Raw genomic sequence first — 17,521 nt, forward strand, 5'->3', positions numbered from 1 at the left:
GCTTCGAAAAAATAGTACGTTTTTTCGAAAGAAAATTAATTTAATGACGTAAGTAAGACATGCATAGTGCGTGCAGTATAATTAGATTTGTAGTAAAATTGCTACACCAGCAAGGATCCATTTGCTAGCCTTCTCTTTTGTTCTCAGGTTAAACGTCCAAACGTAGGTGGGACCTCGAGATCGTGTTTTATACACAGGACACTCGTATATATTTTTAAGATCCTGTTTATCTTGCGTAATCGCTCTAATATACATTACTGGCATTAGTGGAAATAAGTCCTTGAACCGAGAGTCCATGATACATCCTGCCTGAACGTCCCACCGCGCACCTTCCATGTACAGTCCATTTATATACGCACCTTCCCTTGGTGCCGATCTATGAAATTTTTATTAAAAATTATTTTTTGTAGGAAAATTATTCAACAGGACAAGAGAAAAAGATTCAGCTTATCAAGGAATAATGTTATTCTTAATACTTACGTAACTTCTTCTTTATATTTTCTCATTACTTCACAGTGTAAACACATTTTATCTAGTGGCCATTCGTTTCTCCGGGCAGCTTGTTGCATAATTGCAGTCAAAAATGATTGAGGACTGAAGAAGCCACCTAGCCATATTGATGGAGGTAACTATATGATACAATATAATCTGATTACCGATTTTTATCTTTACTGCAAGCAAATAAAATGAAATAATAATTTACATTAAAATCTGCAGTCCAGTTGGATAACTCGGATATTCTGTTTAACATGTCGGCAAACCAACTGTTTAATCCTAAACTCGAAGGATATGCTCTCTTTGTCCAACTCGGTGGAACGGTATCTATCAGTATATAATTTTGTAGATCCTCCATTTCAGCGTTGATCGTTAATTCTCCCTGTTGTAAAATACAATAATCTTTTAGGCATTGTGTTGTGAATTATAAATATTCAAAGAATTGTCATTACTTTCAAGCCTAATTCCAATTCGTGTAAAGATCTTTTTAATTCGTCGCACAACGAATTCATCCGCTCGCATTCTTGCAAAGCAACCGTAATAAACGGTGTGCGATCCTCGACCTAACATTTTGAAAATAGATATAGTTTCAATTAGAAAATTACTTAAACGTGTTTGCTTTCATGGTGTACAACCATATGACAGAGTTTTCAAAACCTTGTTATAAAGTTCTTGTATATTAAATTCTTCGGGTAGTTTATCCAGTAAATCTTCTATAATTCCTTTGAGCTTATCTTCCCTTGTCATTTCGCCAGCTGAAGCATCGCTTGTGCTTCTTGCCAGTATTTCCAATAACGTTTTGAATAAGTTGTCTGCGGTTTGCGTTAAGAAACCTAATAAAAATAATTTTATTAATTTTACGTTACACGATTTTAACGTTAGTTAGATAATTTTCTGTAAAAGTTATAATTACCTATTTCTGCGTTAGGATGAAGTCCGTAGAGAACAGGGCTCTCGGCGGGTAAATAATCATCAACGTATTTATGATATGCTAAATAATCACTGTTAGGTGGTACCAAAAACTCAGGTGCAATATACAATTCACCTAAAGGGAGTTTATAGTATTTTGTATTTATTCATCCTGTCGTTTGATATGCTGATGAAAATGAAATATTTTACCCTCAACTAATTCTTGTTTTAAATATTCTATCAAGTATGTTCTACATAATCTTCTGTCCCAATCATCAGTAATATGGCCTCCGTACATTATTTCTCCAAATAAATAACGAAGATCCTCCCAAGGTACTTTGAGACTGTTTTCTAAATAATTAAATAGCACGGACACGCTGATCGTCAGGTCGCCAAAGTTGAATGGGTACGACTAGTTACAACAAAGAATTAATATTATAATTTACTCAAAAATTCTTGAGTAGATTGATAAGAAAAATATCTACTCTGTTCCATCCTTGTGCTCCAAATTTCCTGCGTTCCGCAACTACAGCGTGATAATAACAAAGTGCAAATAGTATCGCTCTGAATTCAGTTTCCTTGCTGCAGGAATCAAGGGTTTCTTGAGTAAAATTGTCCAATGCTTTGTGAATATTCGCTTGAATGCCCGATGGTGGTTCGTTTGTGATTTTTATAGCAGATTCTAATATACCCTATAATTTAATTAAATAACACAATGTACGTCAAGATGTACATCCTGTTCGACAGCAACAAATATTTAATTACTTGAGGTATAAGTGATTCGTGGGGATCCGGACTGGGTTCAGCGCTAATGAACAATCGGTAGTTTTCGTGAGGATTTTCAAAAAGTTGCTCCATTTTTTTCTCCAATGTGGGCAACCACCTTTTTACCAAGTGAATATTTTGCAGTATGACCCAGTGACCTTCGTTCGCTGAAATTTCCATCGCTTCTTCGGCTACGGGTTCTTGACCCTGACCCAGCGATACATTATGGAAATTTCTTCCTTCAAAAGTGAAACCCAATTGTTTTCCAAGTTTCTCTACGTCCTAAATTAGTATCGTTTCAATACTGCATTAGTTATTATCGAAACTTTTTAATTGGATTAACCCGTTTACCTTCAAAGGATCGACACCGGGTGACAAGATGAAAAACACAGGCGTGAACGAGCTAGTTTCTTCGAAGGATTTATGGAAAGGAGGAGATCTAGATTCTACAAACTTTGAACCCAATTTCTCTTCTACGAAACACCTGAATAAAAGTATGGAATTTTGGGAATTCTGACTTTTTATAAACAAATAAGCAAGCATTAAGTAAACCAACTTAATCGCGTATGTCATTCGATCTAGCCTGAGGCATCTCATAATGCACAGTCTTTGAAAAGCAGTTTTGTTCTTCCAATCTTGAGGAAAACTTTCTCGTTCAGGTGTTTCTGACTCCACGAATTTCTTCCATCTTTTCTCAGCACCCTCTATATCCTTCTCTAGATTTGCAAAATCCTGCATCTGACTTAAATGTTTAATTCCACCCCAACTAACGTTCGATAGGAAGTCTACCGGGCTAGTTAAGTCGGGAACGTAGGGGAATTGCAATAGAAAATCGAGTTCTTCCTGCGATATTTCTTCCGCTTGTATACAAATCTGAAGTGAAGCAATTTATTTCCAAGACGCTCGGCTATTTAAAATGGTCTACGATTAAATTCACCTGAATGGCCATTTCGCAAAGAAACGTTAATTTATCGTTTTCAAACAATCCTCTGCTGGTGTAAATGAAGACCAAGTGGGTGATGCTGTCGATCAGAAACGCGACACGTTTTGGTAGCGTGTCTGCAGCTTCCGCAAATTTGATGGCATTTTGAAACACCACGCTGAAAGCCTTCAAGGAGAATTGGTAGAGCATGTTTATTTTGTTCAAATCGTTTAGAACAAAGTAGAGAAGACTGGCTCTAGACGAGACAGGGCGATAAAGTTCTCGAGCTTCGTCTATCTTTACAGACGTTATTTTAGCTTCAGCCACTTTTATCTGTATTTCTGCAGCAGTCTTTTTTGTAGTCTCGAGATTTATCACGAGATCGACGTCGCTTAAAATGTTCGGTCCAGCGGCTGACAATCTTTAAAAGATAAATTGCTGTCAAGTAACTTTTCTTTAAAATATTTCTATGCTCAGCGAAATACGTATATGCAGAGAGATACCTGTGCAAAAGATCATCCTCCAGAGTTTTTAGCGTAATTTTAAATGTATTTTGTTGAGTCGTCAACTCGGCTTTCTTACTTTCTAAATCAGGTCTTTCAGCTTTTACAACGTCTCCCAAAAGTTGTTCTTCCAAACCATCTTTAGTCACGGTAAAATTGATAAGGGTCGTTTGAGCTTGTATCTCTGGTTTATAATGAGGATTGCCCAGTTTCGTTTGTAGAATCAATCGGAAACGATGATCGTAATCTACTTCTTTGTCCCAAATTTTGATTGCTCTTTAACATTTATATACATATATTACATTTCTAGTCTTTCTATATATTTGTCTAAATATATGATAAATACCTTCCTTTCTTGATTAAGTCCCTTTTAATAACAGGATCTAAAACAGGATCGATCGATTCCATGATATTTTCAATCAATACAGTTTCTCCGTTTGAAATAGAGACTTCAATTTTGTTCAAGTAATTTGGTTGAGTAAGCCTAAGGACTCGTAAGTCTTCCCCGTATCGATTTTTGATCCATTTTATTCCTTGTAATTGTGGATCTATCATCAAGGGCCATCTCGATGAGTTCATTAAAATTGTTGCGTTCTCAGAAGACATTCGATCGGTTGGCAAACCTTCGCAAACAATATCAATCGTTAAATAGATTATTCACAAAATCGTATTTATCTTTAACAGTGGTTATTCGAGTGATACACCTTCGTTGTTCCATTGTGCGATTTGCGCATCGTCCGACAGTAAACTTAGGATATCCAAACCTTCGGTCCTCGGAATTTTCACGTCCAGATCGTTCAGAAATGGAATCCACTTTTCGTACATTAAATCGGTTCTATACTTTCGGGTGAAGCATCCCATGTATGATAAAAATGCTGTTACAAGAAGTACATCACCGGGTATCGTGACCTTCGAATTCGTCAGCCTAAATATTTCAATTATTTCAGCCAATTGTTTGTAATTAACGTAACTAGGTAGGGTCAAGGTGGGTCTGGTTCCCCTAAAAATCTGGACTAATCCCTTCCCAAAAATATGGACCTTCATCATTCTAAAATTTTAAGATTTCTAAAATTCTAAAATTTCTAAGGGACGTAGCCCACCCCAGAAGTAGGTCCAAATTATGCCAATTGTGTTAATACAGATTGAACAATTGCAACTAACGTTTCCACTGTCTCGGTCCATCTAATCTTTTCTGACGCTAAACCATTTACTAATCTATTTGCAAGATCGATCGTCAACGCAGTGGCGTCAGCTTCGTCCTGACACTTTTGTTTCTCAGCTAAGGCTGCGTTCATTTTGTCTCCCAAGACATCGAGCACTTTTTGCAACTCCTGTCAATAAAAAAAAACCTCTTTTTTGACAACAGTATTTTCATTTTGGTGTCACTCATAATCTCTTTAACGTGATCAGACGATCATGAACTTATATAAAAGTTTACCTCTAGCCTTGCTCTTAAAGAGTTCAAACGATCCATAGCAGCTTTTAGCTCCGCATTAGCTTGGGCAAGTGCAGCTCTTAATGGCTTTACAGCATCGTTAATATAATGAAAGACCATTATATTTTTTACCCAGCTACAGAGTCCTGCTGCTGCTTGCGATTTTGAATAAATAATTTCTGGATCAAATTCTAAAACGATTGAATAAAATTAATTTACTAATTAAATTGTAAGACTGTTACAAATGAAATAACAGTTTATTGTATTCGAACCTTTCTGGTTGATGTAAGGTTGAATTGCTCTAACAACCTCAGCATGAATATTTTCTTTATCATAATTTCGAAGCTGAGAAAGAAAAGTGTCAATGTGACCCATCATCGCTTTACACGCTTTCCAACTTCTATCCTTTGGAATCTGCCCTTTTGGGGCAAATAAGACCAAAACTGCTTCAACCACCATTGCTACTTGCGCCGGTGGTGTTCCGAACGATTTTAATTCAGTCAAGTTATTCTGTAATTTAACAATTAACATTAGGACGATTTAATAAAGAAAATTCATGGAATTTTTCTTATATTAAAATGCTTTGCCTTGTTTAAAGTGTCGAGTGCAGCTTCGGCTTGACGAACTGCAGGCTCTGCTCTTGCCAAATCTTCGTCGCAACGTTTCTGTCTTTCTGCCACTTTTTCCTTTATTTCCGCTACTTTTCCTTCCTCTTCCGACACTGCACACAAATATTGTGATTTTTAAATAGTTTTCTATGCAAATAAGTGGTTTCCTAATTTTCTACCAAATGCTTTTTCCCCTTCGGCTTTTGTATTCTCTGCCCGAACTTCGACAAGGATTTTGTCTGCAATCTCGTTCTTCTTCTTCAGTTCCCCTTCCTGAACCGCTAAGACAACTCTTAATTCGCTTACCTGTTAATTGAAATTGATTGCATCAATTAATTAAATTCATACGGATGTTTAATAATTAAGTGATTTATCATGGAAGAATTACTTGTCCAGCACAGCTTTCTAATTTCTCTAAACCATTCTTTAACCTTTCTATCGTTGCTATCACATCGTAGGTTCTTTCCACTAGTAACTTTGAATATAACGCAATTTGTTCCAAAAATGATTTTGGAGTCGTGTAATTGTATCTTTTTTCGCTCTGGAGGTACTGCGAGGAAATGTCGTTGACGCTTGTATGCGCGAACGACATGAACAGAGATGCTGATTCTTTAAGCTGTTTTGGAAGATCCTCTAATTCCTATGGTTAATAACATAGGCTAATAAGAAAATATCGATATTATAGAGTCTTTAGATTTCTTACTCCTAAAAATCTGCTAGAAACAGATCGTAAAGCTTCCTGGGGCCAACTTTGAAACCAATTTATGGAAGTGTTGTTAACGATAGCTGGAAATTGTCTGGCTCGATTTCTTAAAGTTGTTCCAACAGGTGAAAAGCAAAGAACACATTTTAGTCGATTTCGAACTCGGTCTATGAAGAATTTCCAACAATTTTCTTTCGTGTCCATCATACCAGTTTGTTTTACCTTTGCAAAGAGAGAAGAAAATTAACAGACGATTTATTCTTGTTATTAAAATAAACAGTTACCTCGTTTCTCACAGCATTTACAATATTATCCACCTCCTCGTCGGCAAATAATTCTGAAATTTCACCAAAGGCAAGCATGTCGTTTATAAGAACCAAGAATCTTTCATCAGCAACGTGAGAATCCGTCATCAGGAAAGTAATTCCGATGCTTTTCAAGCCAGACTTGCTGTATAAACCTGCTAGGTCGGTTCTTAAATCCTCCAAAGAATATCCGGTTTTTAATTGTATTTGAAATACCTGTAAAATGGATCCGTTTATAAATATGAACCTTGTCTATTCCATGCAGTGGAAAAGAAATACCTCTAAACTCGAAATGAAAGATGCGAGAGAAGAAAGAGATTGCTTTCCGCTTCCTCCGACACCCACCAACAATGCATTTCCTCTGGGTGATTCTAAAATTCGGTTTATTTGACAAACGTGGTACATGGCATCGTCGAATAATACTAAATTCATTGCAGACACCTACTTGAAAATGATTTCATCCTTTTAACAGTATTCTTTTAATAAGAGAAGCAGTTTTAGAGCTCAACCCTTTCAGCCCTGGATTTTTTAATATTCAGAAAAATAATTCTTTTGGCACAAAATCTTGTTTGTAACTGCTATAAGAATTTCCTTCGCAAAATTTAAATGAGTTTCCACCATAGACGAAGGAACCAGGACTGAAAGGGTTCAAGGGGCACCAGTAGGAGCGAAAGGGTTCAAGCGTTCTTAATTTATATCATTACCAGTTCGTTATAATTAACCAAAGCTTCGTCCAGTAATTTATTCAATTGTTGCCAGTCTTTTATAGGCATGTATTTTGATTCACCAATTCCCTCAGCAAAATGGCAATATATGATTGGTTCTGCAAATACAATATTCTCCTCTAGCTCCTGTAATGAATAGTACGAATGTATCTATTCTGACTTTATATTAGGTTTTCTACAGAGTGCCATATAATAGGAAAAGCAAGTGGAAAATGATATGTTGTTCAATATTATCGACCTCCTGGTCTGCAAATAATTCTGAAATTTCACCAAAGGGAAACATGTCGTTTATAAGGACCAAGAATCTTTCATCAGCAATATGAGAATCAGTCATTAGAAAAGTGATTCCAATATTTTTCAAGCCAGACTTGCTATATAAACCTCCTAGGTCTAGCATTGATGTGCTTTCCAATTCACATAGAATTACCATACGTTCCCTTATTATATGATATTCTGTGCAATATTTGAAAGATAAAGTACAGGAATATTTTTACGAAGCGATTCCTTTAACAATTGGTCAAATGTTTTTTCGTCTTCCATATTGACTAGTTTATCAGCATACACTCTGGTCGCTTCGTGAACATACAACCTTACCAGATGATTAGGAGTTAAAACAGTTTCTCCATTGGCAAATAAAATACCCTAAAATATAATAATTGCTCTTTTTTTAAAACTATCACAACTGTGGGTAGTTACTTACTTGAAAAATATTTGAAAGATCACGTAGATTAAATACATAATGGAATTTGATTGCAGTTGGTAAAAATGTGGTTGAAATTCTTTTATGGCAATGCAGTGCTGCATTTAACAGTGGCTCTGCAATTTTTGTTAGCGCTAAATTAAATTTATTCAGAGGATTTGTTAAATGTTGATCCAACATTTGGCTGTAGATCATTATTAGATTCTCCTGGGTTGGAAAGCTGACATGAAAAATAGGAAGAAGTGTAGTTTATATAAATATTTAATGGGAGTAATTGAACGCGTTACTTACTTAACTGCAAAAACGGCAAAGTGTCTTTGCAAACGAGGATCAATTGTAAAACTCCCCGCTGTGGGATTCATACAGGAAACATACTGAGTGTTGTGAATTTCCTTCAGAGATAATTTTATTCTGTCGTACCTACATTTTTTTCCAATCAATTTAATTATCATTGATTCCAAATACTGATAATAATTCACTTTTATTTTTAATTTAGATTTTGGGAAAAAGATACGTACCAGTGACTGTAATCCACGTGTTGTCTGATAAGCGTATGAGGCTGAACAGTTCCATAAGTATCTACTTCAGGCATATTCATATCATCAATGAAATAGATCAACTTTTTTAATCCTGGCGGTCCATAGTTCCTGCCAGTTTTCTTCTCCAAGTGTTTCTCCATAATCCTTTGTAACATTTCTTAAATAAACAGCTAATTAATGTAATGCAACGTAGAAAGGATTCTAATACATTTAAATATTTTTGTTACCAGATGTGGTGTAATAATTAAGAGGCACGCCGGCGATATTGTAGTCATCCGGAAGGGACCCTAATTTTTCAGCAACGATCACGCTTTTCCCTGAACCTGCAGCACCAATCAACATCACCGGTACCTTTTCCTTAATGAAAACATCCAGGAAGAAGTGAAGGCATATCGTTTCACCAGTCGGCACCAAAGCAGACTGTTGAGGTAAATTATTTTTAAAATTTGAACAATTTATCATATTAATTAAACGAACCTGAAGCGGTATGTCGGTATCCAATTCGAAAGGTTTCACAATATCGGTCCACGAAATTAACTTCTTCGTTTCGTTTTCAATGAAATAATTAAACACATTACCGCCCGCTGGGAATTTCACTGTTTTAAACTCGTTTAGCCACCACTTGTTGAATTCGTTTCGCCAATCGATCAACTGATCTTGAAAAGTCGCCGATCCAAATGCCCAGATACAGGAAAATGCAAAATACAATTCGTACCATTCTTTGGGGCAATCTGGGGGTACGTTTTCTTTCGTCAAAAAGTAATCCAATAAATTGCACAACATCTCCACGTGACAAATGTCTGGTAAGGGTGTAATTTTCTTAAATTTGCTCTTCATCACTTCTATCAGTGTTGGAACATATTTATCAAAGAGAATGGTTAAATTCGCCCTCTCGGGTCCATCTCTTGTCTCTATCCAACTGATTGCAAATCTAAACTCGTTATGGAATTTATTCGTGTAATTAATTCTCTTATCGAGTTAAATATTTATATTTATTGGGATAGTTAATGACTACTTACGGATACCAGCCAATATCTTGTGGATTTATGTAAAGAATTCCTGCTCTGGAAACAGTAGCTGGAGTGGCTGTTCTGGAAATTATTGTTTCTCGTTACATCGGTGTGTCAAGTAATGGAATAATCAATTACCTAAGGTTCGAAATTTCAAATAGAAGTCTCATGTGATCAGTTAAGGCAATTCTTTCATTGCTAGCCAATGTTAGTACTTTGTTGTCGTCCATCACGGTATTTAATGATTCGATCCACATTGGATCAATGTCACCATCAAAAATAATCCACTTTGGATCGTTTCCTGTCATGTTTGCTTGATCTCTCATTATAACTGAAAATAGCCTGATAAAACATTAGTAGGTTTTAAGAAAACGAAAGGAATGAAAATCACAACTGGATGAAGTAAAAGAAATTCAAACCCGTCCTTCCATTCTCGAGTCGCCGGGTTAATAACTCCAAAAAGTTCATCAGTGGTCACAGCTTTAGGATTCAAATCATTATAATACGGCTTCAATTTTTGGTTAAAATAGGTTCGATTTAGCGTCTTCCAAACTTGAGTCTTCCCTGTTCCAGCGAATCCAACGATGAAAACCGAATGGCGAACATAAAGTAATTCTTCTAATTGAACAATCTAATTGATTTCATTAAAAACAATTCGGTGATTCCAAGAAAAATCAGTTATTAATTTTTCTTACCTTCAATATAAATCCATCTTCTGGTTGTAATTTCAAATCCACAGCAGAATCTCTAACTGTTTTCTCAAAATCAAAATCCCTTTTTCTAGGTACATCCAAAGCAGGGAACAAATCACCTGATGAAACCAATAACTAAGATCTTAGCCTTCAGCTAATATGATATAAAAGACCATCGGTAGCCTGCGAATTTTTATGCAATTATACGTTTTTATAAATTATTTTTCCCCTTCAACAGATTCTTCAGAACAATGATTCTGAGACATATTTTTTATAAGATCTGATGTTATAATTGCATAAATTTCTGCAATCAGGAAATAAATGAATCGATACCAATCAGTCCCATAAAAACTGGTACGTCGTCCGTAACGATTTTCGGGATATTAAAATCCCTGAGGGCTCGCATCAGTACTTGTTCTTCTGGTCTTTGAGGATCGTCTCTCTTCAGTTTTCCAGCTACCACGAGAACCGATTTGATCGCTCTCAGACCCCAGTCGTAGTGATCCTGTTTCGATAAAAGTTCTCGGCAAAGTTGGTAAAGCGTTATAAACTTCCTTGCTAATAATCTAGCTTCTTGGAAACCTTCCGCTACCAGCATTATCTCGCAAATAAGGTCAAAATCCGGGACCACCATCGCGCAAGGCCTTCAATGTTATATAAATTATTCTCCATCTGAATAAAACAAGGACTCGTACAATTTGACCTACCGAAACAAAGTTTTCAAGTTCTCCGGCAACTCGGTTCTTCCGGCGTAACCAGGATTCATAGTGATGAACATTCCAACGGTAGGAACAAGATTAAGTTCCTCGCCAAAGAATAGAAACGTCGGTTTACGGCTCTTCACGCCATCCAATACTGATTTTACTTGTACAGCCACCACTGAAAGTACTTCCACGGATATACGGTTGAATTCGTCAAAGCAGCCCCACGCTCCCACTTGTGCAAGACCCTTGTAAATATTTCCACAGGACTGAAAGGAAACATATTCTCGTCACATTCTTGTCCTACGGGGTTGAATCATTTCCTATGATTTTACTTTATAGTCCATCTGTTCGGAACAGTTGAACACATAAACCATTTGACCCAAGGCTCGCCCTAGATCCTTTGTGGTTTCCGTTTTTCCGGTTCCCGCGGGACCAGCAGGTGCTCCTCCCATTATAAGATGCAAGGATTGCGTTAGAGTAATGTAACATCTGTCGGTCAACGGTGTTATCACCAGTCGAGGAACATTCCCCAAGTATTCGTAATCGTATTTGAAGAAAGCATCACAAATGTCTGCGTAACAATCACCAACTTTGTCGTCCCACCTGTACGTATCGATTCGTTAAAATTGGTATAAAGATTCTTTTTGTGATACATAGTTATCTATGAATTTATCGACCTATGTCTGAGTTGCGATTGCCACTGAAAACTGGAAGAATTCTCTGCCTTCATCGCGATCATCTTTGCAACAACGTCCCTAGCGTGCACATCTATTGTACAAATAGTCATGATCTTCCTTCTATCGCTCTCATCGAGCTCCCCGCAAAGTATCGTAATCAGAGCATTCAGTTGATTGATTTGTTTCCTTTGATAATCTTTAAAAGCATTCTCGAAGCCCTCCTCGAGTCTCATGAAAGCCATGTTCACCTCGGTGGTCCACCAAATCTGAGTTCCGCAAAGAGCAGGCTGAGCTTGGTGGTCGAAGATCCATTGCTCTCGTGGCTTCTCGTCGTAAGTGGCCACCGCTTGAGAGACGTGATATCTCACTGATTTCTTCATTGCATCCGTCACGTGATTCAACCAGACTTCTACCTGAAAATCATGCAACGTTTTGAAAACGATCTTTTATGTTTGTAAGATGAAAATACCTTTCCACTGCAATCGCAACTTCCATAAATAACCATGTGTTCGCCATCCTTGGCAACCATTGCAGTGGCGAGTTTCGTTGGTTTCGAACCATCCATTTTCCATACTAACTTCGCTATGGAATCGTACAATTTCGCCAAATGTTTGCAGACTAATTCAGGGTTGTTTCCTTTTAAACAATTTATCGTATAATTATAATTGTTGTGTTTAATTCTTATAAAAATATATTAAGTTTTCTAACCGTTGCTTAAAATGTCCAGAAGATCAGTCGCAGAGATAAAGTAAAATCTTGGATAAATTAATCTTTTCGTTTCCAAATAATCCGCCAAAGCCTTTTCGCAGACGTTTAACTGAACTAGCAATTCTTCCAGCTTTTCCAGGAGCTTCGGACGATTCGTTGCTTTAATGATATTTAAATTGCTCGACATTTCTCTCAGAAGTTCCTTAAGAACACGTTAAATTTTCTAAGGATTTTTCCTTCGAGTTTTAATATCAGAGAACATTTCAAACTCTACTTTGAAGTCTCTGTCAATTTTTTCGAACCGCTTCGAGTCTTCCGGAAGTTGGCTTCTGATATCTTCAGAACCGATGAATATACTCTCGAGATGCATCCAGGCTCGCTGAACTTCGAACCAGGCGTTAATCACTGCGTCTGCGTTGCTTAATTTCTTTTGCCAATCAAGAATCTCTTCGAGAAAATATCCCACGAACTTCGAACCCAACATATTTTGTAGTTGCACCTATTTGGAATATTGGAAATTAGAAGTAATAATTAAAAGGGAAGAGACAAAGGAATTTTACCTGATTTTCTTCTAGGATTTCTATGGTTTCTTCATCGATCTTAAGAACATTCAATTTAGTACGATCGTGTATCTCTTTGCCAAATTCCAGATTACTCCAAGTATCATGGAGCTCCTTCAACACTTTCTCCATCGCCATTTCTTTCACAGATTTAGCAACAATGTTTTTAACTTCCTCCTCAAATTTGTGCAATTGTAGTTTCAATAAATCTTCCAACGTAGTACTGTCAGTCATGATAAACGCTACCTATTATAAAACATTGTACCACAAATGTTTGAGAACTTTTCAGAACATTCTGAATTAAAAGTTACACGGCTTTCACCGTGGTGTAATGTTTGCAATTAAAATCAAGGTCTAACCGAGACCTGGCCCAGTTAAACGAGATCTAGCTTAGATGTAGCACCGGTTCAAGACTAGTCTCAAGTATCTGATACAATTGTAATTAATGTAACCATTAACAGTCATGCATGGTAATGAACTTAATTTAATAACAAATAACCGTTTCCATGCTAAAGTGAAACCGCAAACAACCAAATAGTTAATTACTCGTGTCTCAGCCATTAATTCCCTCCAATGCCTGTCTCTAATTGCTGGGTTCTGCAGTTCTGAGACTGCTCTTAATGACGCCATCATGTTCTTCACTTGGGCCTCGAGGCTGTTGTACAATTCCCATGGACGTACATCTTTGTCCAGTTCTAGAAAATAGCAGTTTATTTTTTTTTTTCAATATGTATAATCTAAATGTAGATTCCATAGATGAGGAATAGGACATCCCTAAAATCAAATACTCAATCTTGAAAGCGAAACTACTAATTATAAACTAATTAAAGCGCAGAAGCAGCATTCTAAAAATCGCTTATCAGATAGTTGGAATAAGAATAATTTGTACGTCTTAGTTCTCTAAGAAGCTTCTTGCATTCCTGATCCATCCAGTCTATGTCCAGTTTCTTCCACGTGGTCTTCTTCCATTCGTTTAAACTGGTTCCAATCACGTTCACGTAATCCCACACAGTTTTCAAATTCTGCATTTCCTTCTTTATCAGTTTGGTCACCTTAAACTCAGGCGTCTCTTGCTCGAAGATCACACTCTGATCGTACAAGGCCTGTTCTTCACTTTGGAACTGGAGAAGCTTTTCGTGTATTTTATTCAGTTCTTCGTAAGGATTCGGGCAATCAGTGCTAAAAATAATTATCAATTACGCATTATATTTCAGATAGAAAAAAAAAAAAGAAAGATTATACTCCTATTAAATTTACTTGAACACATCTTTGCTATGAAATTCGTCTAAGAATTGTTGTTGCTTAAAGTCGTAATAACTCAGCCTCTTCTTCAGCAGCTCGATTTGATGGGTCATTAAAGGCTGAACAATTTGCTTCACTTGAGCAGCTACCTTTTTCAATGATTCCCAAGCGAGTGGTAACTCTTCTAGCCACTCGAAAATCTTGTTATCCAGGAATACTTGATACTGCTGCAGGAGTTCTATCGTTTTCTAAAAACAAATTCAAGCAAATAATAAGAAAGGAAAACATTTTTCTACTCTTAAGTATTTATATGATATTACCTTGATAGGATCGAACATATCCTCAATTTCAAACTGACGATCTCTGACTTCTTTCAAATAATAAATTGTCTCCAAAAGCGCTTCGTAATCGTCTTCGTGAATCGGTTTTGAAAAGTTCTCCATCGCAGCTTTTAAGAATTCTGATAAATCTTCCAGTCTAAAATGAAATTACAATTAATCTGTTGGTTTTAGAAACGTCTGGTATACGATGTAAAATCATGCATGATCTTTTGAATATGCTAATACCCAGTTTCCTTGGAATTATTCATATTATTCGCAAAATACGTAATGTTTTTGATAGTTTCCCGGAATGGAGAAGGCTAGATTTAGAGCCAAACGCTACGTCTGCCGTTGAGTTGCGCAAATAAACAGGACTAGTGCCAACAACGATCGTCTCGATTGTAGTTTCAGAGAAATCGGCTCTATTTGTGGTTACAGGGTGAAATGTGACTTGCATCGATAAAGCTTCATCAGATTCTATGCTATTTTTAAGAAGCTCCATTTTTTTTATCATTGCTATTCTGTAGGCAACATTTTGTTAGCATTCAAGGTAACAATAGATTGCATAAAAACTTTCAGATTACACTAAACAAACGACCTTTATATAAATGATGCTTCCAAGAATGCATTTTGAATCGTCATAAATTAGTAGCTTTCATGCTTCATTATTCTTCTATCGAATAAATCAAGAACAAAAGCAATTTCTTTGCAAAGTCACCGAATTAAAATTAAACGTCTGGGTATTAGACGTGACGTACACATTTGGAAAAGCGTCTTGGTGTTCCGCCAGCTATTTGGTACCTAATCCTAGCATATATGTATGTATTACCGTCTATTTAAATTATCCCAACTTACGTCACGAATCATTGGTCATTGAATCAGTGCGTCAGTTTTCTAACGAAATTGATGGAACTAACAATAATGTTGGCAGAACGCCTGTACGTTCTCCGAAAACGATTGAATATACAGAGTGTCCGCGCTTAAGCGTGACAGTCGCGTTATTTCATTGTACATTCCATCTGACTTTGTAGATTTTTTTTTTCAAGATTAAAAGGTAACGAAGAGCACAGTAAAATGTATGGGTAACAATGGGTTAAAATAATGAACTTACTGAGTGGTAATCTTATTGACCAAATGTTCTTTGAGCACATTGGACCACTTGCAAATAGTGTTCAAAAGAGCCTGTTTGAAGGGCTTTAAATCGAGCCTCAGCCATCGGCTAAAGATCTCTTCGTTCGGCATACGATCGCATTGATTGTATAGTTCCACGAAGTAATCGATTTCGCGTTTGAAATCCGCCAGGTCTGGTTTCTTTAGTTTCATATTTTCTGGAAGGTACTCTGGATGGTCCTTGATAGCCTGCCTTACTTCAGGATTTACGTATTGAGAGAATTGTAAGTAGTACGATAAATATTCTTGTCTATCGTCCAGCCACAACCAAGAGAAGGACTCGTATTTCTGGAAACAGTTAATTTTAATAAATATGGACTTCAGAAGTAGTGTATACCTATGTGATACCTCGGCGTGCTCCTTCATTTCTGTCAGAGCAAATTTCACTCGATTACAAATTTCTTCGAGCATAAATACGATGCCCTCCTCCTCAGCAACGTCAGTCTGGAAAATGATAAAGGTTTTAAGAAATTCAAAGGTTTGGAATCAGTCGTATTTTTTTGATCCTTCGTTAATATATTAGAAGCAATCATTTATAAAAAAAAATTTATGCAAGATTTTGATAAACAATCTATGACTTAATCCTTTTAAGATTCTGTTTAACTATTTCCAAAGTTTTGAACGATAGTGGATATCTGGTAACAGTAGAATAATATACCGAGTAATTTTCTCGTTCTTCAACTAATTGAGGATCAACGCGTGGGATAAGACCACCCATCTTCACCATGTCCAGTAAAAGTGACTCCATAAAGGGGTAAAAACCTTCTGGGTCATTTATATTCACTGATGGTTGGAAACCAATTTCGGGGTTCTATTGGTATATAAAATGATAATTAACTGGACCGAATATTACGTGTACAGTATCGAGCAAAATGGCGATATAGGAGAAGCAGAAATTCTTAAAATCTTAATTTTGATATAGGGAGTCTCCTCCCCTACATCCTCATTTTCCTCGAAATCGCCTAAAAAAAAAGAAAAGGCACAGAATTAATTTGTACACTTAATAAATCTGTGCTTACCTCTAAGTATAATTGTATTTCAAATAATGGATGTATGTCGCCTTCAGGATCAGTTTCATCAAGGATGTAACAAATACTATCAGAGTAATAATAAGTTGTACTACAATACTTTACATTATCGAAACTAAATGTAAAAAGTTCCATTTATCAACATTAACCTTGTAGATACTGCCTGAATAAGACCTTTGGAAATTAAGTCGTCCACGTAAGTAAGATAAGGTTGCCATTTTTCTTGTCTAAATGCCAAAGTTTCTTCGTCAACTTCTTCCTCCTCAATTTCCTCTTGTCCTTCAGGCGATTCCGCCCCCTCAGCTCCCTCCTCGTCAACCCTAGTTTTATTTTACAATTATCCAAGCACTAATTTAAGAAACTTATACGCCTAAACAGTTAATTTTATTTCACTTTTGAGTTTCATCTTCCATTCCTTCTTTAGGCGTCGCCTCGTCTGCTTCTTCTTCCTGCTTCTCTTCGCCCGGCTCTATAAATATTTCGTTAAATAAATATCGAAAACATTTGCCAAAATGTTTCACCGTATGTTAAACCATAACTACCCTCGAATAAGTCTGAATCATCCACGTCGTAAGCGCTATCCGGAAGCAGGTCGAAGAATAATTTGTAATTCTCTTTCAAAATTCGTTCGAGTTCCTCGGTTGTCGCTTCAATTTCCGCGTATCTTTCTTCGAACTTCTCGTCTTTTTCCGCGATTCCCAGTAGGTTCTCGTCTCTAGCATCTTTACGATAAAGAACTGGCATCATCGCCCAAGTATATAGCCGATCCATGATGGTTTTCAAATTTTCCTGCGCTCGAAA

At 36.6% G+C, this 17,521-nt stretch overlaps 1 protein-coding gene across 1 annotated transcript; it reads right to left on the reverse strand.

Moving 5' to 3' along the window:
* Positions 1-54: 54 nt before the first annotated feature.
* LOC114873534 (dynein beta chain, ciliary-like) lies at positions 55-16,519 on the reverse strand. The gene is made up of 48 exons (XM_046286205.1): positions 16,351-16,519; positions 15,634-16,136; positions 14,523-14,679; positions 14,218-14,450; positions 13,850-14,139; positions 13,507-13,655; positions 12,961-13,206; positions 12,675-12,899; positions 12,401-12,602; positions 12,162-12,328; positions 11,693-12,105; positions 11,348-11,618; positions 11,019-11,281; positions 10,645-10,955; positions 10,315-10,430; positions 10,039-10,250; positions 9,758-9,961; positions 9,629-9,700; positions 9,087-9,540; positions 8,837-9,029; positions 8,589-8,766; positions 8,362-8,490; positions 8,071-8,290; positions 7,851-8,012; positions 7,350-7,496; positions 6,925-7,086; positions 6,625-6,861; positions 6,341-6,562; positions 6,026-6,277; positions 5,817-5,943; positions 5,617-5,750; positions 5,302-5,539; positions 5,033-5,220; positions 4,756-4,925; positions 4,299-4,519; positions 3,941-4,217; positions 3,595-3,870; positions 3,107-3,512; positions 2,521-3,042; positions 2,170-2,451; positions 1,890-2,096; positions 1,615-1,816; positions 1,409-1,540; positions 1,153-1,328; positions 948-1,058; positions 704-877; positions 481-629; positions 55-376 (listed from the first exon to the last, which is right to left on the reverse strand). Exons 1-48 carry the CDS (start codon positions 16,438-16,440, stop codon positions 82-84), a joined length of 10,767 nt encoding a protein of 3,588 aa, XP_046142161.1. The 5' UTR covers positions 16,441-16,519; the 3' UTR covers positions 55-81.
* Positions 16,520-17,521: the final 1,002 nt, after the last annotated feature.

The sequence above is a fragment of the Osmia bicornis genome, chromosome 1 (genome assembly GCF_907164935.1).
Source record: "Osmia bicornis bicornis chromosome 1, iOsmBic2.1, whole genome shotgun sequence".
In the NCBI taxonomy this organism is placed as follows: Eukaryota; Metazoa; Arthropoda; class Insecta; order Hymenoptera; family Megachilidae; genus Osmia; species Osmia bicornis.

What these genes read in the sequence shown, in the direction of transcription:
- LOC114873534 (XM_046286205.1), bottom strand. Translation starts at nt 16,440, where the DNA reads ATGGAGTCACTTTTACTGGACATGGTGAAGATGGGTGGTCTTATCCCA. An exon ending in TGGACCGAGACAGTGGAAAC is followed by an intron (nt 4,520 to 4,755) that starts GTTAGTTGCAAT and finishes TGAAATATTTAG; the next exon opens with GCTGACGAATTCGAAGGTCA. An exon ending in TTTGCGAAATGGCCATTCAG is followed by an intron (nt 3,043 to 3,106) that starts GTGAATTTAATC and finishes GCTTCACTTCAG; the next exon opens with ATTTGTATACAAGCGGAAGA.